At 42.6% G+C, this 26095-nt stretch overlaps 1 protein-coding gene across 11 annotated transcripts in view; it reads right to left on the bottom strand.

Annotated features, from left to right (window-relative positions):
• Positions 1 to 26095, bottom strand: part of syne2b (spectrin repeat containing, nuclear envelope 2b) — a 100292-nt gene that overhangs the window by 65197 nt on the left and 9000 nt on the right. For 6 of the 11 annotated variants that reach the window (XM_028973043.1, XM_028973076.1, XM_028973110.1 and 3 more), the window contains exons 10-51: positions 25814 to 25903; positions 24854 to 24967; positions 24606 to 24743; positions 24348 to 24512; positions 24143 to 24255; positions 23681 to 23849; positions 23034 to 23130; positions 22735 to 22916; positions 20341 to 20505; positions 20109 to 20243; positions 19931 to 20032; positions 19461 to 19637; positions 19176 to 19334; positions 14767 to 17190; positions 14179 to 14313; positions 13744 to 13875; positions 13280 to 13476; positions 12905 to 12977; positions 12720 to 12814; positions 12474 to 12597; positions 12232 to 12383; positions 11967 to 12117; positions 10858 to 11453; positions 10163 to 10309; positions 9539 to 9689; positions 9229 to 9387; positions 8972 to 9139; positions 8688 to 8789; positions 8111 to 8314; positions 7664 to 7874; positions 6937 to 7049; positions 5808 to 6013; positions 5468 to 5575; positions 4999 to 5275; positions 4544 to 4873; positions 4122 to 4451; positions 3304 to 3636; positions 2810 to 3139; positions 1703 to 2047; positions 1358 to 1536; positions 630 to 945; positions 286 to 450 (exon numbers count right to left, since the gene is read on the bottom strand). In XM_028973043.1, coding sequence (XP_028828876.1) covers positions 286 to 450; positions 630 to 945; positions 1358 to 1536; positions 1703 to 2047; positions 2810 to 3139; positions 3304 to 3636; positions 4122 to 4451; positions 4544 to 4873; positions 4999 to 5275; positions 5468 to 5575; positions 5808 to 6013; positions 6937 to 7049; positions 7664 to 7874; positions 8111 to 8314; positions 8688 to 8789; positions 8972 to 9139; positions 9229 to 9387; positions 9539 to 9689; positions 10163 to 10309; positions 10858 to 11453; positions 11967 to 12117; positions 12232 to 12383; positions 12474 to 12597; positions 12720 to 12814; positions 12905 to 12977; positions 13280 to 13476; positions 13744 to 13875; positions 14179 to 14313; positions 14767 to 17190; positions 19176 to 19334; positions 19461 to 19637; positions 19931 to 20032; positions 20109 to 20243; positions 20341 to 20505; positions 22735 to 22916; positions 23034 to 23130; positions 23681 to 23849; positions 24143 to 24255; positions 24348 to 24512; positions 24606 to 24743; positions 24854 to 24967; positions 25814 to 25903 — 10059 coding nt within the window. The remainder of the gene's footprint in view (positions 1 to 285; positions 451 to 629; positions 946 to 1357; positions 1537 to 1702; positions 2048 to 2809; positions 3140 to 3303; positions 3637 to 4121; positions 4452 to 4543; positions 4874 to 4998; positions 5276 to 5467; positions 5576 to 5807; positions 6014 to 6936; positions 7050 to 7663; positions 7875 to 8110; positions 8315 to 8687; positions 8790 to 8971; positions 9140 to 9228; positions 9388 to 9538; positions 9690 to 10162; positions 10310 to 10857; positions 11454 to 11966; positions 12118 to 12231; positions 12384 to 12473; positions 12598 to 12719; positions 12815 to 12904; positions 12978 to 13279; positions 13477 to 13743; positions 13876 to 14178; positions 14314 to 14766; positions 17191 to 19175; positions 19335 to 19460; positions 19638 to 19930; positions 20033 to 20108; positions 20244 to 20340; positions 20506 to 22734; positions 22917 to 23033; positions 23131 to 23680; positions 23850 to 24142; positions 24256 to 24347; positions 24513 to 24605; positions 24744 to 24853; positions 24968 to 25813; positions 25904 to 26095) is intronic. The other 5 variants (XM_028973052.1, XM_028973068.1, XM_028973092.1 and 2 more) reach the window with 5 other exon arrangements.

The raw sequence follows: 26095 nt of genomic DNA, 5'->3' as shown, positions 1-26095 counted from the left end.
TCAAGAGATAATACTAAAAATAAACTTCATTTAAATCACTTAATATATGTCAATAATATAAACTCCACTGCTTATTCAACAATGACAGAACTTTGTTTAATTTTTGGGGGGTTTAAAAATGTATTGTGACTCTAAATACAAAGACTTATAATATATAACATGGACTGAATGTTACATATTGAGTGCATTAATCCAAAAGCAGAAGGTTTTTTAAGCTTTACGGCTCAGGACTGACCCTGGGTCATTAGGGAAGAGTGACATTTAAGTGCTGGGAGAGCAACTGACCTTCAGTGTCTTAACAGACTCCTGTAAACCATGGCGATCAGTGGGAAGGGGACCAAGACCTCTGACCTGCTCTCTCAACCAATCCTGAGCTGCGCTGTGCTGCTCCACCAACTGAGTACAGAGTCTTTCGGTGATAATGCCCTCCTCTAGTTTTTCAGTCAAACCCTTAAACACACAGATGCAAGCAGAAAAAGATTCACATAAAACAACCACAGTTCCATGATAACATGCCCTGAGATTGTTGACCATGTGCTTTAGAGTTAAACAGTGTGTGAAAGGCAGTATTCTGTTTAACATAGACAAACTCACATACTCATTAGTTCCACTAATGGTTTGCCACTCACCATTAGGTCTTTGATGAGAGAAGGAACGTCCTCCTCCATGGCAGCCCAGGAGGGGTCAATCCAGCAGGGGTCATTTGTGATCTGGTAAAGTTCTCTCCCCATTGCCCGGAGTCCTGATAATGAAGGGCTCAGGGCCCGGGAGCGGTCCAGGAGCCCACGGACCTGTTCTGCAGTGTGGCGCCGGTCCCCTAATCCAGGCCAGGAGAACAGATGGGGTAAGTCATCTATCTGATGCCTCAGCTGGTCCAGTCGGTTCCTTGTTTGCTGCTTTTGGTACTGACAGGAGATGAGCCGCTCCACAACACCCTTCAGAACACTGGAAGAGAGGAGATGTGGATTAATGCAACCATGTCTTCCTAATAAATTACTGATTCAGATTCTACGTTTTCCTTGAATGAATCTTTCACATTAAATGATTAAACAAATCTCAGAATCCTTTCAATTGATTGTCTTTTGTTGTATGAAAAACCATTTACATGTATTCACACACCTACAGGGAAACATTTCAGTACATTCTGAACATTCATTTGACACAATTCTTCCTTGGCAAGATGGGTCCTTCCAAGTCTTTGCATCCTTGCAAAATCATAGAAAGGTCCTGAAGGATTCTAGATACAGGAACATTCCTTTGGCAGAATTTGATCTGACTTCCTTGAATAGTTCCTTCTTTGACTTTAAGAAGTATCCATAGAAACTGGTGCTTATGTGTACCTGTTTTATGATTATACCTGTGTTTCTCCTGTGCTGTTTGTAAGACTTTTCTCCACTCCTCCTCTGCATCTCTCAGTGTTTGCAGGAACGGTCCCTTCTTCTCCTCTTCCAGCTCCACATGCTCACACACACTTTTTGCTCTTCCCCACAAAGATGTAAATTTGGAGTCGCCTTCAGCACGGAGACTCAGGATGGACTAAACAGGCAAACATCAGTGACTACAGCAGTGCATAAAGCTTTCTCTACTGAAAATATATACATTTTCTGTAATAGCACTTTAAGTATTGCTGGTATGTAATGTTAAAGATAAAGCCCTGTTAAACCAATGAAATGTTTCTACAAACAAACAATGTCTTACAAACCTGAACTGTATTGTAATTTTCCTCCAGATGCTCCTGGCTGCCATGTGTTCCTCTGCCCAGGGCATCCAGGTCCTGCTGCAGCCCTCTGACCCAGGACATGGTGCTCTCCTGCTGGCATGTAAACTCCTGTAGCTCCCTGCAGAGGGAGTCTTGGAGCGCCAGGTGACTTTTCAGGTCCTCTGCCACATGAAGGACTCGTCTCCACTCTTCCTCTGCATCTATCAGAGTCTGCAGGAGCACCTGCCTCCGTTTCTCCTTCAGCTCCTCATGTTCACATAAACGCTCTCCCCTACTCCGCAGTGATGCAAGTTTGGAGTCCCCTTCAGCATGAAGATGTAAGATAGACTAGAAGAACCAAAGTAAGGAGATGAGAAGACAGGTAGAGAACAGATTTAAAACAATTATTCACCGGTTTGATTTAAGCATAGATTTAGTTTCATGAAAGCCAAAACAACTTTTGGGGCAGTGGTGGCCTAGCGGTTAAGGAAGCGGCCCCGTAATCAGAAGGTTGCCGGTTCGAATCCCGATCTGCCAAGGTGCCACTGAGGTGCCACTGAGCAAAGCACCGTCCCCACACGCTGCTCCCCGGGCGCCTGTCATGGCTGCCCACTGCTCACTCAGGGTGATGGGTTAAATTCAGAAGACAAATTTCACTGTGTGCATCGTGTGCTGTGCTGCTGTGTATCACAATCACTTCACTTTAAAAAAACTGATATATTCAATACAAATATTATCTGGAACCACCATCCCTTTTTTTCAAAAAAGCTAAAACGCATTACTTCCTAATTACTACTAAATGTACATCTTCATCACAATTTGCAAAGCATTTATTAAAACGTAATGTCCAGAGTTCCAGGTTGCAACTGAATATCTCCATATATCTTCATCCATCCGTTTCCATGAATGGTGGACTGCCAGGCCCATAAGAAATTGATTTAACTGCCACTTCAACTTATAAACAAATTACATTACACTTATAAAAATATACTGCATTCTAAAAAATATATGGAGTATTAAAGGGCTTTCATATATGTTAAAAAAAAATCTACTGAAAACAAGAACTGAAAAATCACATTGTATACCATATACAACTTCTGGCAATCGCACCTCAGTCTTGTTCAGCTTCTCCTCTGTGTTAGAGTCTCTGTCCAGAGAGTTCAGGTCCCGCTGTAGCTCTCTAACCCATGACACAATGCTCTCTTCCTCGGCTGTGAAGTCCTGCAGCTCCCTAGAGAGGGAGTCCTGGAGCTGTGCCTGTCTCTTTAACTCCTCTGCAGATTGTTGAACTCGTCTCCACTCCTCTTCTGTTTCTCTTAGCATCTGCAGCAGCACTTGCCTCCTCTCCTCCTCCAGGTATTCATGCTCACACACACTCTCCCCTCTTCTCCGTAGTGATGCAAGCTTGGAGTCAGCATCAGTGTCGAGATTTAAGACAGACTGAAGGTGTACAAGACAAGAACTGGGAAGTGTCACAAGCTAAACTTTTTTCGTCACAGTCTAAAACTTCAGACACATGCACACCTGGGCTGAACAATAAACTCAATGAACACACTGAAATTCTCCGATTTAGAGATGCGCTGGTGAAATAAATGTTTTCGTACCTGAGCTTTAATGAGTTTCTCCTGAATCTCGTCTTTCTCTTTGTCCAGAGACTCCAGGCGCTGTTTCACCTCTCTGACCCAGGACAGGGTGCTCTCCTGCTGGGCTGCAAGATCCTGCAGCTCCCTGCAGAGGGAGTCCTGAAGCTGCGCCTGTCTCTTCAGCTCCTCTGCTGCCTGTAGAACTTGTCTCACCTTGTCCTCTGTGTCTGTCAGCATCTGCTGGACTTCTTGCCTCCTTTCTCCTTCCAGATCCTCACGCTCACACACACCCTCTCCTCTCCTCCGCAGTGAAGAAAGCTTGGAGTCAGCATCAGCGGCAACGTTTAAGACAGACTACAGGAATAAGACAGTCCCACTAGTCAGTTATGACTAGCAAATGTCACAATACACATTTTTTTCAAACACACACACTTCTTAACACACTGCAAGACTCTGAAGTAGATCTGCACGAATGAGGTTTGGCAGTAAACAAACATGTGAACAAAGCAAAATGTGTTCTGTTTCAGTCGACTCACTCGACATCTCACTATGGCACATGCCTTGGCTGGATAGTGCAGTGAGGAGCCCCGCCTCATCTTTATAAATCCCCCTGCACACATTCCAGAAACCAAGCGGGGTATTCTGATGAGATGGTTACAACCAAAACTTTCTCTTTTGTAACAGTCCTGAAAGTTATTATGTTGACTGTTTTGGCTTCACTCATGTTAAAGGTCATTTCATGAACCTGGTTATAATGATGATAATACTGTGCAAAGCACAGAGTACACAGGGGAAATTCTGACTAACAGTATAAATTTTAAAAATAAAATCTGTCGTACCCAAGCTTTACTAAGCTTCTCCTGAATCTCCGAGTCTTTGTTTAAAGAGTCTAGGCTCTGCTGTAGCTCTCTGATCCAGGACAGTGTGTTGTCTTTCTCTTGTGTAAACTCCTGCAGCTCCCTGCAGAGGGAGTCCTGGAGCTCCGCCTGTCTCTTCAGCTCCTCTGCTTCTTGCAGGACCGCTCTCCATTTCTCCTCTGCACTTGTTAGATTCTGCAGCAGTCTTGTCCTAATCCTATCATCCAGCTCTAGAGAACCGAACACGGTCTCTCCTCTCCTCCGAAGTGAAGCAATCTTGGCTTCACCCTCAGTTCTGAGGTTTAGGAGAGACTAAACACACACACAATCACACACATAAAAGTGCTAAAATGTTTATTGAATTTAGCTCTTTATTTTAAATGAACCAAAATCTGTGATCTCACCTGAGCTTTCCTAAGCTTCTCCTTTATCTTAGCGTCTTTAACTACAGAGTCCAGTTCCCGCTGCTGCTCTCTGACCCAGGACATGGTGCTCTCCTCCTGGCATGTAAACTCCTGAAGTTCTCTGCAGAGGGAGTCCTGGAGCTGCGTCTGTCTCTTCAGCTCCTCTGCTGCTCGCAGGACCGCTCTCCACTCGTCCTCTGCGCCTGCTAGCTTCTGCTGTAGGACTTGTCTCCCCTCCTCCTCCAGCTCCTCACGCTCACACGCACTCTCTCCTCTCCTCCGCAATGATGCAAGCATGGAGTCAGCATTGGCGCAGAGATTTAAGACAGACTACAGGAGTAAAACAGAGAGGAGAAGAACTGAGAAGAAGTAAGAAAGACTTCAAACGTCCACTTGAAACTTGAAAACACTACATATCACCGCTATTGTTGATCAGACGAAAGTTGTTTTCATACCTGTGCTATAGCAAGCTTCTCCTGAATCTCTGAGTCTTTCTCCAGAGAGTCCAGGTTCCGATTGAGCTCTCTGATCCAGGAGAGTGTGTTGCCCTCCTGGGCATTAAATTCCACCAGCTCCGCATCTAGGGCAGCAAGGTTCTGGACCTGCTGCTCCAGGCAAGTCTTAAAGCTATTGTAACGTTCAAGCAGGGCCTCACTGTCCTTCATCTGCACATCTGCCTGCAGACCTTGCTTTCTAATAGATTTTAACAAAGACCTGATTGCTTCAGACAGACTGCACAGCAAAAGAGAGAAAAAAATAACAAAACATGACAAACATTATCTGTGGAATTGATCAAAGAGCTTCTTTAGCCACATATTCAAAATATTTAATCTGCCTTTCTTTTGCACTTTTGGTATAGATTTGTATAATTTGGAACCGTAGAGCAGAAGGACAAGATGACAGCATTTATCAGGAACCCCTCACCTGTCATTGAGGATCTCCTCATACTCTCTCCTCAGCTGCTCTCCTCTTAGTGACTTCTGTTCTTTTTCCTGCAACCACTCATTGAAGCAACGGTGTTCTTCTGTCAGACTACACAAACAGACACACATACAGTTCCATGTATAAATGCATAATGCAGAAATGCAGAAAGAAAGTGAGAAAGTGAAGTGATTGTCATTGTGATACACTGCAACAGTGGCACCTCAGTGGCAGCTTGGCGGATCGGGATTCAAACCGGCAACCTTCAAATTACAGGGTCACTTCCTTAACCGCTAGGCCACAACTGCCCCATTGATGTATGTGGACAAAATGTGCCAGGTACCTGTTGAGGTCGTCCAGGATGCTTTGTAGTTGCGTCCTCCGGTCTTGGCAGTGAGCTCTGAAGGTGTTCAACTCCTCCTGTTGTTCTTTCAGCAGACCCCTGAGCTGAGACTGAGGTTCTGGAGCCATCTCCCCACTCCCTCCCTCCTCCAGTCTTTCCCGGAGCTGGGACAAACGCCTCTCTCCCTCCTCAGAGGACAAGAAGCCCTGCGTCACAGAGTGGAATAAGTACGAAGCAACATTACAAAGACTAATTAATTTAATTTAGGTCGGCTGAAAAAAACATTTCAGGACAAGGGCTAGCAACACTGTTCAGTCAGCCTCAAAGCCCCACCCCCTTTCTGTCTCGGGCATTTTACAACCCTCTCTGTCTTTACTCACACACCCTCATTTCTTCTAAATTTTCAAAGGTAAATTTAAGGTCACACAACAGCACACATAAAAACTCTAAATATGGAGGTTGAACTCCATGGGAATTGTTTTATTCAGAACTTATAAATGCACATAATGCACAAAATAAAGTTTGTCATGTGTGACGTGTGTGAAATGTCAAACCCCATATCAAAAGTTCTTATGATGACAACATGCTGACCAAATTTCACAGGAATTTTATGTAATATTTAAAAATTTGAACATTATAGTTTTTGTCTGCAAACAGTTGGTGGCGCTATACCAGTAAGGCAATAATTATATATGGATATAAGGGCTTTTTTTGTTTTGTTTTTTATGTTTAATGTAAATTATATAGAATTTTGCATGCAAAAAAATATTTTTGACTTTACACTGCTATAATTTGGAGTGAAATCCATTTAGCACCTATGAACACCCTTCCTGTTGGACACAGTTAATGGATATGACTGGGAAAATTGTTTATGCAGAGAAGATGAATGTCTATTAAGATTTGTCCACATAAGTGGAAATGAGTGCCCAGAACATGTGCAAATGCAACTGGTAACTATTCTGATGTGTGGGAAATGCCTGAAAAAGTACAACATCTGCAATACTAATAAGCAGAATTGAAATCCAAAATCAAATATAACAGAGCCCTAATAAGAGAATTGGCCTGGAACATTCTGCTTCTTTGGTACTGTATGTTATGGTAACAGAGAAAGTAAATTTCTGTCACGTACTGTCAGCTTCTGCACAGAAGCCTCCACATCCTGCCGGTTGACTGGATTCTCAAAGCACTCATTCACAGACAGCTGCAGGTCCTGGAACCATTCCTCAAATGCATGGCACTCATCTACAGATGATGAGAATGTAAGAGAGACAAAACTGTACCAGATCATGTACGTGGGGAGTGTTTGGTTGGAAAACCTTGATTATATATTTCACTATACCAAATATCTCTACAACAAAAGCCCCCCAATTTCCTGAAAGAATTGTGAAAACCAAAATGCAAATTGTCATATTTTTTGGTATTGTCCTGCTGTCAAAGATTATTGAGAGAAGTTCACAATGGGTTCCAAAATATTTTGCCATGTCAAATAGCAATTTCTTGGTAGAAAATACCAAGAAATGGCTATGACAGGAGAGCCCGTCTTTGAGTACATGAATCAACATTACAATGGAGATTTCTAAAATGGAAAAAGTTACAGCACATGTTAATCAGAAAGTGGAAAGGTTTACACCATACTGGAGAAAATGGGTGGAATATTTGAGGTACATTTTGTTTTCTAGGAAAGAAAACTTTACATAGTTTAAGATTAAAATTAAATAAATAAAGAGAGAAAACGGGTCAGGCAGAAATTTTTGTTCCAGGTCCCTGGACATCAGGGCCAAGTCCTGAATTAGTGGTGTTGCCAGTAGAAACACAACTAGAACATGGACTGGATGAGCTCAATAACATCATTGCACCTTTAATGTTCTGCAGGAGGCCTTTCTCTCTCTGCTGCTTCTTGAGCTGAATGAGCTCCTGGGTATAGCTGATGCTCTCTTGCAGCCGCTGGCCATCAGACATCAAGGCGTCAGACATCTCAGGACTTGCTACACCATCCATGAGACTGACCTCCTTCAAGACAAAGGACACCTGCTCCTCCTGAGTCTGCAGCTGATCAGAGAGCGTCTGCTCAACAAGAGATGAGACAGATCGCGCTTCAGAAATGTAGTAGTTTAGAAACATTTTTTTTCTTAAAAGGTAATACAATGTATAGGATTACATAATTCCATACAGATTTACATAATTTATTTAATACATATTATAATGTGAACTTTTTGTTCAATCAAGAGAAACAGCTGCTTGTGTTCCTTAAATTCTTTACATTACATAAAGCAAACATTTAAATAGACAGTTTAAAGTGGCACCTCTATCTGACACAACAGACTGGGATTCCCCATTGTACTGAGAGCACTCAGTGCAGAGTGGATCTTCTGGATAGATGACTGAAAGTCAGCCATCCTCTGGGTCAGACGAGTGCAGACAGCCTGTAGCTCCTGGAAGACATCGGTGGTGTCGGAGCAGAGCTCCTTCACCTGCTCGATCTTCTTCCTCAGACCTGTCTCTATGACCTGAATAACAATCAGAAATCAGAATTATGAACTTTATTTTTTGCATTTGCATTTATTACAAATAATATAATGACTTTATGTTTTTCTGTCATGAATGAGCACAGTGTGTCCACCATAATACTGCAAACCTAACAAAAATAACTCACCAATGACTTTGACGTTTGACTGACAAATCTGTAAACAATCATAAAATCTGACTCCAAGTAAGCATATACAGTATATCAAACACAAAAGCTATTCTAGAGACTATCAGTTCCTCAAAAGTACCTAGTAGCAACTGGAAGAATAAATTGAATGGTCAACTTCTCGTTTTTACTCACTCACACTCATTCTGCATTGTGTGATATGTGATCTACAGGCACAATGTCTGTACCTGAAGCTCAAGTGGAGATTCTTTACTCTGAAGCAGCTGCTGGATCTCCAGAGACTTCCTGTGGAAGCGCTCAATGTTCTCTTCCTGAGCCTCTATCTCACTCTAGATCACAGAAAAACTGCATATTCACCACTTTGAACACTTTGTTTAACAGTATATCAGGAGACTTTTGATGTAACTGTTGGGCTCAATAATAATAACACAATAGTAATTAGAATAATAAATAACAATCTAAACATATGCAAAATGGCCAAATAACAGTAAGAGTTGGTTAAGAGTCTGACCTTCATGTCAAGAACGTCTCTCTCACAGTGGAAAGGGTGTGATTCCGCAAACGTAGACAGTTTGGCCGACACCCACACATCCACTTCACCTCCCAGCAACAGCTGCTTCTCCCACAGCTCCAGACCCACATGCAGGTTGTCCATGTAGGTATCTGATTTCTCGGTCATCTACACAGCAGAGCCATCAGTGATGTCAGTTAATAGATAAGTAAGACAGAGACCGAATCTGAGTGTGTGTGCACGCTTGAATTTCGTACATCAAGCCAGCAGTCCACTAGAGCATCAGCCTCCGCTTCAAATGGAGTTTCGGAGCAATCTGGAATTTTCTTCAGGTGGGACTGCAGTTGTCTGCAAACACCTCTGAACTCTTCAATCTTGGCTCCAAGACCACTAAGCTCTTCTTTAATACCTTGGACCTTTAAAGCACACACAAACACACACATATGCAGCTCAACTCTGATGCAATAAAGACAATGCAAGAAGCTGTATAGCTCAGTGTTTCTCCACTGTTGGGGTCATTACAGGAAAAGAATCATTAACATTAGACACAGTGAGTGAACCGGCCACCTTGGTTATGAGCCTCTGCAGGTTGTCCTTGCCCATGTATGAGGCCTGCTCATTTACAGTCTGCTCCGCCTGCTGGAGGGTGTTGCCCAGGTAACTGCGGCAGCCCTGGAAGTTTTTGAGCAGGTCCAAGAGAGCACTGCACTGCTCCTGCCTGCAAAAACACTAAGCTTACCACCAGATATACAAACCCGATCAGACATTAAAATTTTATTGCAGTTCTAGTGTGCCCTTTACTACTTTTGGTTCACTGGGGTCAAGACTACTTCATTAAAACAGATGAAAGGATTCCCTTGTTACACAGAAGTGTCCATAGAATACGCAGGGTTGCACAATAAGTCCTTTCAGGTATGTATTAAGAAGACACCAAAATTCTTTCTCTGAACGGTTGCCAGTGATTTTGTACACAAATAACACTGTACTGTGTGGTTTTGAGATGGTCTTGCAGACAATGAGTAGTATTATTACGACCTCAGTAATATTTATTTTTTTACTAGACAAGATATCATAATGCATTTAGAAAATGACCAGTGCAGAATCTCAAGGCCAAATTTGAAAAAAATAACCAGAAAATGTTGACCCCTAGCCTTACAAAGAGCTGCCCTGTTGTATTTGAGTTACACAGACCTCTCTGTCACAGCTGTCTGGGTGTCCTGCCACAGAGTCTCCAGCTCCTCCATGTTTTGCTCAGGGAGTGTGCAGGCTTCTCTCAAGATCTGGAACTCTGGCTGCAGTGTAGACAGCTGAGTCTCCAGGTCAGACAGGGCTCGTACCCTAGCACACACGTTTAGGCGCCACAGAGATGAGAGGTCTACAAATGTTTGTATAGGTTTGAAAAGGTTGTACTTAAGTGTCTCAGCCATGTAAACACTATAACGCATATGACCGGAACAGCTGATCAACATTGCTTATTGGTAATCCCATTTATCAAAAGCCTAAACAGTTAAAATACTTTTTCTTGGTTTTCATGGAGCAATCCACACCAAAAAAAATCACCCAACCTTAAAACATCAATATCTGTATCGGCCCAGAATTTCAGAATTGGTACATGCCTAATTAGAAGTAAAGAGTACAGAGGAAAAAAGTTGGAAGCTGCTCTACACCCAGGCGTGTAGCATATTGACATTTAGAGCCATTTTTATTCATACAAAATTCAGAAGTAGGGTGAGTGAAAGCTGCCAACCAAATTGCCCAAACGGGCTCTTTCCCATTTTTAAATTGTCTTCTGGGTTACACCAAAAAAAGTATGGCCCGTTTTTATTTGATGTGACATTAACAGTAAGAAAAATGAGCCTAACAGGCCTAATTGCAAAAACACATACCTTTGCTGCAGAGCAGGCAAGGTGGGCTCCTTCAGTCCTTGTTTCTCTGCAGCCCCCTGTACTTTCCTCAGATCTGCCATAAGACTCTTCTTTCGCAGGTTCAACGATTGGCTCTGCTGGACCCTCTGGAGCTCCTGCAGCCTAGAAGCAAGATGGCCGTCCGCCTCCTCCACCCGGCTCAGGAGTGAGGACACCATCTCTAGACAGGACATTGCCACTCTGTCCCGAGTCACTGAGAGATGGGCCCCTTCAAGGAGTCTGTCCAACTGCGGCGCTTTGTCTTTCAGACTTTCTACACCCTCCCGGATCAGAGACAGCTTAGTTCGGCCATCTTGCATGACCGCTATCTCGCTAGAGGGAGCACTTTGGACAGAGGAGGTGTCCTGGTCAACACTTCGCAGCGACATGAGGAAGCGGTCCAGGGCCCGGGCTGCTGCCTCACTCTTACGGACCTGCTGTCTGAGATGTTCCAGAGATGCTCTCTGAGTCAGGACTACTTGGGTGAGAGGGGAGCGGTCCCGCAGGTCAAGGTGGCTGGGGTCTGAATCAAAACGGGCCAGTCGGTCCATCTCAGACTGGATACTTTCATCCAGATCCTATTAAGTAGGGAGGGATGACAGGAATTGCAAAAAGAGAAATTTTCACAAAAATCCGTATTTTTCTTTCTCCTGATTCAGGTCATCATTGGCAATAAAATGTGCAAAAACCTAATTATATCAAGAAATTATGTAGATTTTAAAGGGTGGAAACATTTTCCATCGATTGGTCACTATAAGCAAATAAATAAAGGGTCCAAAATTTTTAATTTGCCATAACACAAAACATTAGACTGCAGTAAGCATTACATTATTACATATACATTATTATTTTACTTCTGATTTACTCAAACAGAACACCATATTTTATATACTGTTAAACATGTTCTGTAATACATAAGAAGCAGAAATCAAATAGTGAATTTTAATGTTGTTTCTCAACAACACTTTTTGAAGCACAACAGTGACACAACAGTAAGTTTTTTTACTTACTATGTTGTTATAGTGAAGAAAGTGTTTTTCTGATGCAGGTAATTTACATGTCTACTCTATACTGTGATTCGTGATATATACCTTTATATCCTTCAGGATGTTGGGGTTGGTTGGTGTGAAGGTGCTTATATTCTTTGGTTCTTTGATGAATGTGTCCAGACGCTCTGCGATCACAGCAGTGTTGTGCTCTGTGGAGTCAACCAGCTGAAGAGCTGAGCCAAGAGAGGTCACCCTGACAAAGAGCAATAAAAGAAGAACCATGTGGTAATCCCAGTAAACTATTAATATTGCTGTCCTCATAACTCCACTGTACAAGACTGCAATGTTATAATGTGATGTTCTGTACCTTCTCTCTAGGTATGATTTCTGCTCTTTCCATTTCTGTGACAGTTCAGCCCTGTCCTGCTCCATGGCACTCCCCTGACTTTTAAATTGGGAGGATGGGGAACACTGCGCTGTATACTCAGACCACAGCAATTCAGACTCCTCTTTCAGAGCCTGAAATACACACAAAACAATGGCATTATATGTAACAGGTTTAAACAATTTAAAGCACGAGTTTTGAACAAAACAAAGGGTTGTCTTCACCTGTAACTCCTTCAAACGCTTGTGCAAATCCTTTAGAGTGACTGAGTCTGAGGGTAAGTCTCCCAGCATGCTTTGCTCATTCCTGTTGAGCTGAGCCTGCAGGGCAAACCTTGCGCTTCTATACCTGAGAATCAAAAGGAGAACACTCAAAGTGAGCATTTATAGCCCTAGACTACAAAGAGGTGTGTAAAAAGGTAAGTCAGTAAGGGGCAATATTTTTTTCACTAAAACTCTTTCCTCTCTCACCTCTCCATGATCTCCTTGGCAGGCTCCTCTTCACTGCTGGTCTGCTTCACAATGGCTCTCTTTTCAACTGTCTTTGCCTTTCTAGTACACAAAGTCTTCAACCGAAATGCAATGTAACATTATTACACAGTATTATCTTTTATATTCTATTTATTTTAATTATTTTAGTTTTTTTCTGAACCTACCTCTGAAGTAACAACAGCAGCAAGAGATTCAGCTGGAACAGACTCAGTTTGGGGTGCAGTGTTTGCAGGGACCCTGAGATAGACAGCTGATTTAGACATTTTCAAATGTTTGTAAGCAAATGTTCAGTAAATAAATAAAATAATGTGACTTTCAAATCAAAACGGTAAAATTTGCTAGCTTTCGAGTAGCTCTGGATTACACAGCATCTGTCTAGCCACTTGTAGTACCACAAATTGTTAATTTCTTGGCATTAAATAACAGAGAAAATAATTGAAAAATAATTGTTAATGGACCACTACATTGCTTCAGAAGTAAGCATGTTCTGCTGCACAAATGACGTTATTTTGTTGTCTAGATTTGCAGTGGTTTCTCACCCTGCGTTTGGTGGTGGGGTGTCACCTCGGTCACCACTGAACTGGTGCTGGATAGCAGCAAGGGTCTTCTCACACTCATGCAGCTGTGTCTGTGCCAACCGATGGGCGTCTTCTGGGCTCAGTGTGACACATAATTGCTTAAGGGCCTCCAGCTGCTGCCCAGTAATTGAAAGAGCTCCTTCTGCAGAGAAACATGCCTGGCACAAGACAATGGGATTGACCAATGAGAAAAAGGTGATAAAAAAAAGTGATATACATGAAATACTTCTAGATAAATGGTTAGTGTTTACACATTTAGTGCGTCATGAGTTAATTTATCAGTATTGTAAAATAATTCCTTGAATTACATGTACTTTAATCACATAGAAATGCAGCTGGAATTAAAACAATCAGGTTACAGAAAACCACAGTTAACAAGCATTGCTGCTATGTCTTCAATGCTTTAGTGAAAGTTTGTACGTTACCTTGGCCTCTGGTACAAGTTTCGGATTTGAGGTCTTAATGCCAAAAGACAGATCACATTGCAAGTTAAACTGCTGATGTTTAAGCTCAAATGTCAGCAGCTTTAAGTAAGCGGACATCTCCACTTTCACATCCTAAAAGTGAGACAATTAGTTTTGCATGCATTCATCTAAAAACAATTCAGGCAAGGATGTTCAAACATAAATAAAAGATGGACAGCATGACAGATAGTATAAGTCAATACATCCAAATTCAGGATTAAAACACAAATCCACTTTTACTTCTTTTCAGGGCATCTGTGTTGTGGTAAGTGATGCATCATGCAGCTTGCGCTAGGTGCTGGGAGGTTGCTGGGAACCACTTTGCACCCACAGCGCTTTCATCCTCCTTCAACATGCACACATAGCCAGACCTAAATGCATAAACACTTTTTTTACCTCCCACTGAGTTCTGATGGATTGTGTAAAGATCTCCATTTCTTTAAGCTGAGATGGTATACAGAAGGCCTCCATTCCCTCGGCAGCCCTAAGAAACTCCTCTAGAAGTTCAGGGTCCAAAGTTCTCATGGCCTCCTTGATAGACACACATTAGATAATATAGTTTAAAAGATAGCCAAAAGGTATTTGATCACCAACTGTATTATGTAATATTACAGTACAAATTAAATCCTGGTAGCATTCATCTTACCACCGATATTGGCTCACAATCTGTTGGTTTGACAAAAAATTAAAAACAAATATACAGTTCAACATTAAGATTTTTTTTACAATTAAAAAAGGAGTAACAGTATAAAAAAAACTTCATGTGATCTATGATTTCTCAGTAGAGTAAATAATTTATGTCTAAAAACATGTGAGTAGAACTGCTATCATGATTTAAACTGCCACTCTATTACAGTAGGAATCTTCTGGAACTCTTACACAGCAGTATCTCTGTTATGATCTAGATTTAAGAAGTGTTACACCCTTAATAATAAGTCATTTAAATAATAATCTATTATTTTGTTATTTTTTTGTGTTACCAACCTCTTTTAATAAAGCATGTTCTTCAGAAATCTGCTTTTCTTTGAAAACATTAATGGCTTCTAAGATGTGGTCTTGGAGACAGTGTTTGGCTTCCTCAAATCTGTTCCTGACCAGAGCCTGGGCTTTGGTGTAGGCCTCGGTGTAGGCCTGAGGTGGAGCCTGTGCAAGAGCTGGGAGCTTAACCCGAGGAACTGACTGTGTGTCTGGCTGATCCTGTACTGGCGACTGAGCCCTAGGCTGGTCCTGACGAACATGAACTTCTGTAAAAGCATCAGGGAGAATATCAATCTTGGGCTGGGCTCCCACTTGTGGCCTGGGGTCTGGCTTTTGTAGGTCTGGCACTTTAGGTCTCATCTGGGCTTGGTTTTGGGTTAGTGCTTGAAAACATTGTTCCTGTACCATTGGCTGGGGCTTGACCACACTATGAACAAAACGTTGAGTAGGAGGTTCAGGTCTGATAGGTACCCACTGCTGTGACTGATTCTGATGCAAATTGGCATGAGGGTGAGGTGGTATTATTTGTGGTCCTTGAATCTGGGTGCTTGCATGTGTATAGGCACTAATGTCATGCCTCCATGTCTGCTGTTGGGCTACAGGATAGAATGCCTGGGTCTGAGGACCAGTTTGTCCATAAGGAGGAGTCATTGGCTCTGGTCTGTTAGGTATCCAATGCTGAGGCTGATGTGCATAGACTTGAATATTTAAAGGAGGGCCTCCCTGAACTGTGGCCTCCACTGGTGTCTGTACACTTGGAAAGGTCTGGGGCACTATGCCTGGTCTAATCGGTGCCCATTGTGGAGGACGCACACATTGTGGATCTCCTTGTTGAAAATAGAATTGTGCCTGGGAAGGCATTTGTTCAGGCATATGTCTTTGGGTGTGTATATTGGGATAGTTGTGGACTACTTCAGAACAAACAGGGCTAGGCTGCTGGGGATGCAGTTGGTCTTGAGCATGAGGGTACACCCTTGGTTGAACTAGACCTTGGAATATTTCTTGATTGTCTTTCACACATGTAAGCTGGGACTGAACTGGCATCTGAGGTTGTACTTGAGGCATACTGATTATACGTGGCTGAATTGGACTAGCAGTCCTTGCGTGAGAGGGAGCAGTAAATATTGTCTGAGGTGCAGGAAACAGAGCTTGCTGTGGTTTCATTTGCATCAAAACTGGTGGAGACTGCATTGTGGCCATAATCTGAGGTTGTGATGTTAGGACCATAAGATGAGACTGAGTCTGGACTATGGGATGTGGTCTGGTCAGAGCATGTTGAACAGGTTGTCCAGACATTGCCTGGGCATGGGCCAAAGTTTGTTGTTTATTTTGAGTCAATGGTTGAGACTGAGCATAGGCTACTACTGCTTGCGACTGTCCCTGGGCGATGACTTGAGGCAGAACTGGTGTTACAGTTTGTTCTGCATTGGAAGTTATGGTCTTTGGACTCACGCTCTGCTGAATTTGGCGTGGGGTTTGAGATTGGGGTTCGCTAATGGTTTTATTTTCTATGTATGGTTGAGTTTGGTTTGCAGTTTTTGACTGGGTTTGAAAGGGGATTAGCAGTTCAGCTTCAGTTAAATGTTTTGGAGGGGAAGACTGTGTGTTGACTTCAGGTGGCAACTGCACCGTAGAGGTATTTTGAATTTTAATTGATTCAGACTGTGATGCAGTCACTGTATCCACAGAATGAGGTTGGAGCTGAGCTTTTTGCTGGAGCCATGGCCTGTTTTGCTGGGCCTTGGCCTTCCTAGCTTTTAAGTCTTTCTGAGTCACAATTCTCTTTTGGATCTTAGGTTTTTGCTCATCTTGAGATGTAGAAGGCTGTTGAACTGGCTGATGTTTATGAGTAGGCGTTTCAGTCTGACTCTGATGTTGGGGGTATACTTGTCTGCCATGCAACTGTTGGTTATGGCTCTGATGCTGATATCTTGGTGGCTGAGGTGGACGTTGGTTTTGAGCCTGAACTTTGGTAGGACCATGGTCCTGATTTTTGGGTTTTCCTTCTGACTTCCCAGTTCCTTGAATTAGTGTTACTCCAGGTGGATGATCTGGAGAATTCTTGAAGTGAATTTGTGACATAGATTGGTCCTGAGGCTTCACCAGTGTTTGGTTCTCTGTCTTTACCTCAGTCTGTTCAGCCATTGTATGTTCTTCAGTAAGTTCCTGAACCACAATCTTTGGAACCGCTAGAGTTGCTGAACCTGGGCTGTGATTCTGAAGATCCAGTGGTTTTGTTGGTGTGGTGACTTCTGACTTTACAGCACATTCAGGCTGTTCACAAGATGAAGGAGGCTGTATTTGGGGAACTGTATCCATCTTTATTGTTTGCACGGTATCCCTCTCTTGGATGGACACCTTAGATGGAGATTGGTCGCCCATGCTGTAATCTCGTTGTGAACCTAAAGAACTGAGCAAACCAACAGTTTCCTAAAAAGATAAGAGAATGCAAATGATTACTCTTTAAATAAAAAAAATCAATACCTGACTAAATGTCTTGAAGTGCATTATAACCTAATGGAAATATTTAAAACTTTTTAGGGTATAATAACCAGCTCAACTACAAGATCTGCATATCCAGCAAACTTATATCATGCACTACCTCCTTAGCTCCTTTGTCACGACTGGGGGTCATGGAGGGAGGGAATTGCAGAGGGAAGGAATCACAGAGGCGGGCCATTAGGGTAACAAAAGGGATTTATTATAAGAAAAAATGAAAGAATAAAAACAAACCAACAGGCATGTGGCAATTGCCACAACAGAGCATGAGTACCGGTCGTGTGCACCCAGCCCATGGACATTACAGTACTCCCCCTCAAGAGCGTCACTCCGATGCAACCAAGGACCATTACTGGCGAGGGGGTGGGGGGTTGGAGTGTTGGTGGCAGCAGCAACCACACACTCTGGAAATCAGAGTGGATCCTTCAGGGTACATGCGACTGTTCACCATACCGCAGGCCTGTGCTGTCTGGGTAGGTGCAGCCCCTGCTGGATTCCCCAGTCACTCTCTACATCTTGCAGGGAGGCGGTCCCAGACCACCCACCGACCGTACATTCTGGGTATGTGCAAGCCATGCCCCTGAATACCCCTGCCTCCATTGTAGTGAGAGACATGCAGGCCCTCTCCCTGCATGTCTCTGCTTGAGGTACTGGGGCTTCACAGGACCCCTCCTGGCTTAGCCCTTAGCATCTGTGCAACTCCCTGCACGTCCCGGCTGGCCCCACCTGCCACCCTGGGGACTCAGTGGCACTTTGACCCCCTGGAGACTGACCCAGGCCTGTGCCTGGCCTGCCCTCCATACTGTTTACCTAGAGGACCAGCCCGGTTGCTTATCTGCCAACCCTTAGAACAGGCCCCCAACCTGGTGGACGAGGCGAAGTGGGGGTGACATGCAAACATGTAGTAAAAACACAAACATACAAAAACAGAAAGAAAAGAGGAACATCTGGCTCCGACTCTGCCCTCTCCGCAGTCTCCTCAGGAGGCAGAGTCGGCGCCAGTTGTGAGACTCAAGCAGCCAACTGGCACTGACACCCACTCACTGACATCACCGGAGGGTAGCTTCTTGGCACTGGTTTGGGAGACAGGAGAGGGAGAAACTGAACCCTCCTGCCATCAGCTGTCATCAGTTGTCTCCCCCGGACAAACAGAACTGAGTTTCTTTTTGTCTATGCTGGGCCACAAATTTGTACAGTTTTCCCCCTTGTTAGAAAAAATTAGGTGGTGTGCTTTGCATGGGATTGCTGTTAATGATGTTCAGACAGATGATGATTACCACTGCCCCTAGGACTGGGGTATGATGCCAGGGATGAAGCCCCTGTATTTGGCGGAATTAGCTGAGGATATGCACCAAGAATCTCCTTGACAAGCAGGGGAGCCCAACAGGCACCATATGAACAGGTTAGAAGCGCTTAGGAAGACATGATAAACCAACTGAAATCAACTAGAAATGGTTCTAAGTTTTTGTTGCCCTCTATGCAGGATCAAGTGGATCCTGTTCCCCTCATTTATTGAGTTTTCTGCACCTCTGAGCAAGCGTTTTCCAGCATTACCTTTTGTCTCAAACTAGCACTTGTTTAGCATGTCAGTAAAATCTATGAATGCTCTGATTGGGGGTTTCCAATCCTTCAACACATTGTAAAGCACAGCAGACATCCATTTAGAGCTTGAATGACACAACACACAACTGGAGTGAACTAAGCAGTTCCTATCTTAACAGAGTAGCCAAAACCCAGCTAAAGCACATAATGAAGTCTATTCTATGAATTTATGCCACAATCAGAATGTTTCTTCACAAAGTATGTATATTATTACAAATGTGTATGTTATTAGTTTACAAAGTCCCATTTGCATTTGATAAAAGTGCAGTTAAAGAATGTAAAGAATGAGGCAATCAAGAGATGCTAAAAATGACCTGCGATTGTGAGACAACGCGACGGACTCGGTCCTGCATGCCAGATGCAATGAGGTACTGCAGGGGTGAGTTCTTCTGTCCTGTCATCACCATCATCTGTAGGTCCTGCTCTTCTGTGACCACCTGCCCCTCTAGCTGCAACCCCCGTGAAATCAACACCTGCAGAGACATTTGTTCAGACACACTGTTCAGACACGTTTTGAGCTGAGACACATTTAGAGGGTAAGTTTAACAAAAAAAAAAAAAAAAAGCATGGAACATCTAGTTCAGCTCGAGTAAACTCACCCTAGTGCGAGGATCTTGTAAATGTTTATGCCTGATTTTTCCATCTTTCTGTAGCTTGTACAGCTCTCTGGCCTCAGATTCCCAGAGCAGAAGCTCTGACAGGCGACCCTCCAGTCCACACACACTCTGCTGCAGCTCCTCACACACCTGCACTGCCTCACACAGTGTTTGCAACACCTGAGCACATAAACACACCTTTACTCTGACATCTCAGCTTTTCCAAAGCTGTAACAAACCACCCTGATCACAATTTTAATTTCTTTAACATAAAAAGAAATGTTATTGTGCCCATCACATTGCTAACTTCTCACTTCACTTCCTAATATATCCAACCTCTGACATGATAATCAAGATAAGGCCCTAAAAATTAAAATATTTAGTTACAGGCTTACGGCAACAACAATGTTTCAGCAATCTTCAACTCTATAAAAATAACAGATTATTTATAGTACTGAGTAGTGTGATCTTGCCTCAGGCATTGCCTGCTTAAACTTCAGCAATGTTTCAGCAGAACACTCAGGCGATGGGGAAAGTGAGTCTAGATCCACATCTGTTATCTTCTTCATCATGAACTGTGGGAGTGAACAGTTCAGAGATCAGTGCACAAGTTAGTATTAACTGGTGATTTTTGACAACTTATATGCATACCTGTAGTCGCTTCCTGTAAGCCTGCAGAGCTCTTGGCATCACTTCCACAGGCTCATTCAGCAGCTGGGTGGCTTCCCTCATCAGGGCCTGGAGTGTCTGAGTCCTCACAGTCTCTTGACTGTGCTCTGAGTCCGACTGAATAGGGAAAATTCAAACATTCAGCTGAGTCATTTGTAAAGAGAACTTTTCATTTGTAGAAGGGAGACATGAAACTTTAGAAAACGCAACTCACAAACTGAACTCTATGTATGAAGTCTGTCCAGCGCACATTGAGTTTGCGCAGTTCCTCTGCGATGTTGCGGCTTATCTGGGGGTCTGCCACATCAGTGAGAAAGTTTCCTACCTCATTCAAGTGAGCCTGTCTAGAGCTCCACTCCGACAAGAGTTCAGCTGTTACCTGGGAAATTAATAACAGCAGCTCATTTGAAGAAATTCAGTTACCTGCCTATATCAGAGAAAACATTGCATGAGATGGATGAAAGGCTGCTGATAGGACCATAATTTTGAGAAATGGAGACTGAGCTGCAACTGCTGTCATGGATTATTCAGTAAATATATTCTATGAATGCATTAACACGTAAAAAAAACAAAGAAGGAACGTATGTCTGGACACAGCCAGCGGTGCCATCAGTAGGAATGTGATGCACGGAAATGACGGACACATTCTCTCGACTCACAAAATGAGTTTAACAAAGTAAAAACTGGACATACAGTACAGGCCAAAGGTTTGGACACCCCATCTCATTCAATGTGTTTTCTTTATTTTCTTGACCATTTACATTGGTAGATTCTCACCGAAGGCATCAAAACTATGAATGAACACATGTGGAGTTATGTACTTAAACAAAAAAAGGTGAAATAATTGAAAACATGTTTTATATATATTTGCTCTGATTACTGCTTTGCACATTCTTGGCATTCTCTCGAAGAGAGGTCGTCACCTGAAATGGTCTTGAAGTAGTTCCAAAAGGTGATTAGCAGTTTGCCTTCACTCTGCAGTCCAACTCACCCCAAACCATCTGGATTGGGTTCAGGTCCGGTGACTGTGGAGACCAGGTCATCTGCCGCAGCACACCATCACTGTTCTTCTTTGTCAAATAGCCCTTACACAGCCTGGAGGTGTGTTTGGGGTCATTGTCCTGTTGAAAAATAAATGATCTTCCAACTAAACGCAAACCGGAAGGGATGGCATGTCGCTGCAGGATGCTATGGTAGCCATGCTTGTTCAGTGTGCCTTCAATTTTGAATAAATCCCCAACAGTGTCACCAGCAAAACACTCCCACACCATCACACCTCCTCTTCCATGCTTCAGAGTGGGAACCAGGCATGTGGAATCCATCCGTTCACCTTTTCTGCGTCGCACAAAGACACGGCAGTTTGAACCAAAGATCTCAAATTTGGACTCATCAGACCAAAGCACAGATTTCCACTGGTCTAATGTCCCTTCCTTGTGTTTCTTGGACCAAACAAATCTCTTCTGCTTGTTGCCTCTCCTTAGCAGTGGTTTCCTGGTAGTTATTTGACCATGAAGGCTTGATTCGCACAGTCTTCTCTTATCACTTGTTCTACAGATGGGTCTGCTGCTAGAACTCTGTGTGACATTTTCTGGTTTCTGATCTGAGCTGCTATTAACTTGCAATTTCTGAGGCTGGTGACTTTGATGAACTTGTCTTCAGAAGCAGAGGTTACTCTTGGTCTTCCTTTCCTGGGTTGGTCCTCATGTGTGCCAGATTCGTTGTAGCACTTGATGGTTTTTGTGACTCCACTCCAATTTACCCGACTGACTGACGGCCACTCATTTTTCTTTAGTTAGCTGATTAGTTCTTGCCATAATATGAATTTTAACAGTTAACAGAATTTTAACAGCCCAATCGGGCTGTCAGCTGTGTAGTAACCTGACCTCTGTACAACACAACTGATGGGCCCAACCCCATTGATAAAGCAAGAAATTTCACTAATTATCCCTGATAAGGCACATCTGTGAAGTGAAAACCATTTCAGGTGACGACCTCTTGAAGCTCATTGAGAGAATGCCACGAGTGTGCAAAGCAGTAATCAGAGCAAAGGGCAGCTATTTTGAAGAAACTAAGATATAAAACATGTTTTCAGTTATTTAACCTTTTTTTGTTAAGTACATAACTACACACATGTTCATTCGTGGTTTTGATACCTTCAGTGAGAATCTATCAATGGTCATGAAAATAAAGAAAACACATTGAATGAGAAGTGATCAGTTCTGGTTCATTAGGACCCCCAACGATGAATACAATCTTTTTATTCACTGTTGTTGTAGATTCTGTACATACGTTATACAATAAGAAGGTAAGTTCATCTAAATATTCTCAAAAGAGGAAGGTCTTGAGCTGCCGTTTGAAAATACTCAGTGACTGAGCTGTTCTGACCTCAAGGGGAAGCTCATTCCACCACCGAGGGGCCAAGATGGCCATGTTTTGTAATGTTTTGTCATGTTTTGTGTGTTTCTGCGCCAGGGACCTTGTGCCCAGTTTATTTTGTATTAAATAGCATTGTTACTGCATCCTTTCTTGCTATGCCATGCAATATCTGACAGTGACATATTTATTAATATTCATTAAACAGTATTTAAACAACTTGGTGCATGTTTACCTCAGCTCTCTGTGATCCCTGCTCTAGCCAGGCTTGTAGGGAGCTATAAAGGTCACAGTATGACTCAAACGCAGACAGGACCTGCCCCATGGTCATTTTCACAGCAGCCACACCCTCTATAGCCAAAGCACAGTCTGCCTCCATTTTCTTCACCTGCTGACTGATGTCCTTGGAGTCTCCAGCTTGGACAAAATCACACAAAGTCAGTCAACTTTACTGTATCAATGCAATTTTTTCAGGAAGAGAGCAGTCACATATGTTTTCAGTTTTACGGAAAAAACACACACACACACACTTACCCAGAGCAGATTTGCTTGTGTATTTGTTAGCAATGTGTTTCAGCTTAAGTAGAGCTGCCTCAAGCAGTGAGATGAGTTCTTGCTTATTTACAGTGTCCTGTAAAAATATAACATTCAGTGTATGTACATTATGATCTTATTATTAATGTGCAAATTACAAATGCAATAATGACATTAGCATGGGGAGACACAGGGGTGGGGTGGTAGTAGCCTAGTGGTTAACACTCTCACTTATGAACCTGAAGACCCAGGTTCGAACCCCACTTGTGTTCTTGAGCAAGACATTTAACCCTAAGTTGCTGCAGGGGGGACTGTCCCTGTAACTACTGTAAGTCGTTCTGGATAAGGGCGTCTGATAAATGCTGCAAAATGTAGAGGAAACAGACAGAGCGTAATAATAATGAGATTAAACGAGAGGAAATAGCGTCTCATCTTCATCAACGAGAATGAAGAGACATTTTAGAATTTTAGATTTTATTTTGTAAACCATATTTCGTCTCATTTTTATTCGGCAACAATATTACATGATATATTTGTTATTGTTAGTCACATTGACCAGCATTAACATCTTGTCTTCATCAAGTTTAAAAGATTCGTTTATGAAAACAACACTACATGGGAGGGCAGGCAAACCAGATACTACTTACATGCCAGTCCTGCATTAAGACCCGCATTGCCTCTTGGGAAAAGTAAGCGCTCTTCCAGCAGAAAAGTTTCTGATTGATTTGTCCCAACAGGTGTAACACAGTGTGCCTATGCTCCTGGTATTCCAGTTTAATTCCATGGTATTTAGATGTGACCCGTACACTGGTGAATCTGTGAAATATACATCATTATGAACTAAGGGGAGGTTTACTTGTTGCTTGTTGTTTTGCAGACTAAAATGAAGAACCATTAGATTTTAATCAATCAAAACTTTAATTAGAATGTGAGGGCTTGTGCCAAATTATCTTGGAGCTATTCAGTATCCTTCAGACTAGTTTATTTAACACCGGAGAGAAACTGATGGCAGTATTGAAATTTCATATCAATATTAGAAATGTAACAAACATAGATTGTATGCAGGAACTGCAATAGATACACATACGATAGATGCGCATACGTCTCACCTTCTTTTCATCTCCTCCATTTTATCAGAGGGCACCAATTCTTCTCCATACTCATCCATGTTCTGAAACATCTGAAAGGTCTTCAAATGATGAGGCATCTGCTCAAGGCAAATCTATATGACATTAAAAGTGATATGAGTATTCCTATGTCAAGAGCAAACGCTGACACCAAAATGACATAATATATATAGTTTGCCAGTAGGACCTTCAGCTGCTCCAGCTTCTCTCTTGCTTCTGCTGCTGCATGGACATGATCCTCTCGCTCTGCCTCATCATCAGTCAGTTCTGCCTCAACCCTCAGCAACCAGCGACCGACCGTGTCCAGTGGGGACGGCAGACTGAGGTCCAGTTCTGTTTTGTACTCGCGCAGCTGTAAAACACAAGATCTGTTCAGAACATCCACAAAAACATAAACCCCTTCAAATGCACAGGTCAAATATTAAGCAGTATAACGACCTCTGACCTTCTCAGCAATGGCATCCCAGGCTGCTCTGAGACGCTTCTGCTCTTCACTTAGTCGAGGGGTGCGTTTCATTGCCGTTAACAATGGCATCACAGGACGACGTTGTTCATTGAAGGAGACAACAAATGTCTGGAACACCTGGATTACAGGCATTCAATGAACACAGAAACACAATTATTATTATCGTTAATGCCTTATTTCTTTAAATAAGGCCCCATTTTCATCTGTATTGTAAGGTATTGGCTCACATGATATCTTTCAGTATAGCTCTCGCCCTCTGTAGAGTCCCAGCCTTCAAGCAGTTCCTGATACGCCTGTTCTAGCCAGCATGTCACTTCATGGGCTTTTTGACTGGCTGAAGTCTGGGTTGACAAAATCATTAAAAATGATAACATATAGCTTTCTGAAATACACTTTACAGCTATCATTTTTAAATTAGTTGCCTATGTATAAAATGAACAAAATCTAAATCATGTAAAATTCAATGTATAATTCTTTACCATGACCAAAACAATGTGCTAGGGTTACTAATTAGGGTTACTAACTGTGTATTAAAGGATTGGGACAGAGAGGTTACAACTGTTATTAAGCATCCAGTAATGGAGGAAATGAGCAGAAATTGAATGAAATTTATTGTGAAATGAGCAAAAAGTCACCAAATTCTGCGAGAAGAGGTATATTAGCATTCACTGTGGTTTTGGATAACAAATTTAGGCTAGTTATCAATAAATCAATATTTTCATAAAGTATTTTTTTATTTTGCATAATTTCAATTTCATCATTTTATCAATGTTATCTAAGATGGGGAGCAATAGTGAAAATTGTCCAACATCATTGCAAGGGTTATTGGTCCTCAATCCATCGCTACTGTTAGCCCTCTATGTGTATGGCTTACAATTAGAAATGTCACTTCACTTTCTAAACCCAGTTGGTAACCTGAGCTAAAGTATGGAAACCCTGGTTGTAATAATTGGTATGCCCCTGCAAGCCCAAACCCTGCAACAGGTTGGATCAGACCGTAAAGTTCAGTTTTATATAGTTTGGTTGAAACTAGTAGAACTGGTCCAACGTAGTACAACTGGTCCAACAACACCTCCTTTGGCATGTGATGGAAATGACTTGAAAACTCAAAAGTGATACAGATCAGCGATTGGAAAACAAACAGGGTGGTTATTTTAGGGACAGGAGAGAGACAGTGTGGGGAATACCTGTCGAATAGGAGAGGCACAAATGGCAGGCGTGATGTTGCTGGGTAGATTGAGAGGAGAGAGGCAAGTAGGAGGAGTGAGGTTTTGAGTCTGAAGAAAAGAGAAGCGAGAGAAAAGGAAGGGAAATAAATAAAGTATTAGACTGGGTGGGATCTATTTTCAAGGCTGCACAAACACGGTCCTCAAACTCTGCAGCAGAGGCGTGCCAAATTTTTGTGATGCTGAATGTAATTTATAATATTTGTAATGTTATAGTGATATTGTTACACTTTCACCCTAGCT

The sequence above is a fragment of the Denticeps clupeoides genome, chromosome 1, assembly GCF_900700375.1.
Source record: "Denticeps clupeoides chromosome 1, fDenClu1.1, whole genome shotgun sequence".
In the NCBI taxonomy this organism is placed as follows: Eukaryota; Metazoa; Chordata; class Actinopteri; order Clupeiformes; family Denticipitidae; genus Denticeps; species Denticeps clupeoides.
Note: the sequence above shows the minus strand (reverse complement) of the source record. Positions and strands in the feature narration are given on the sequence as shown.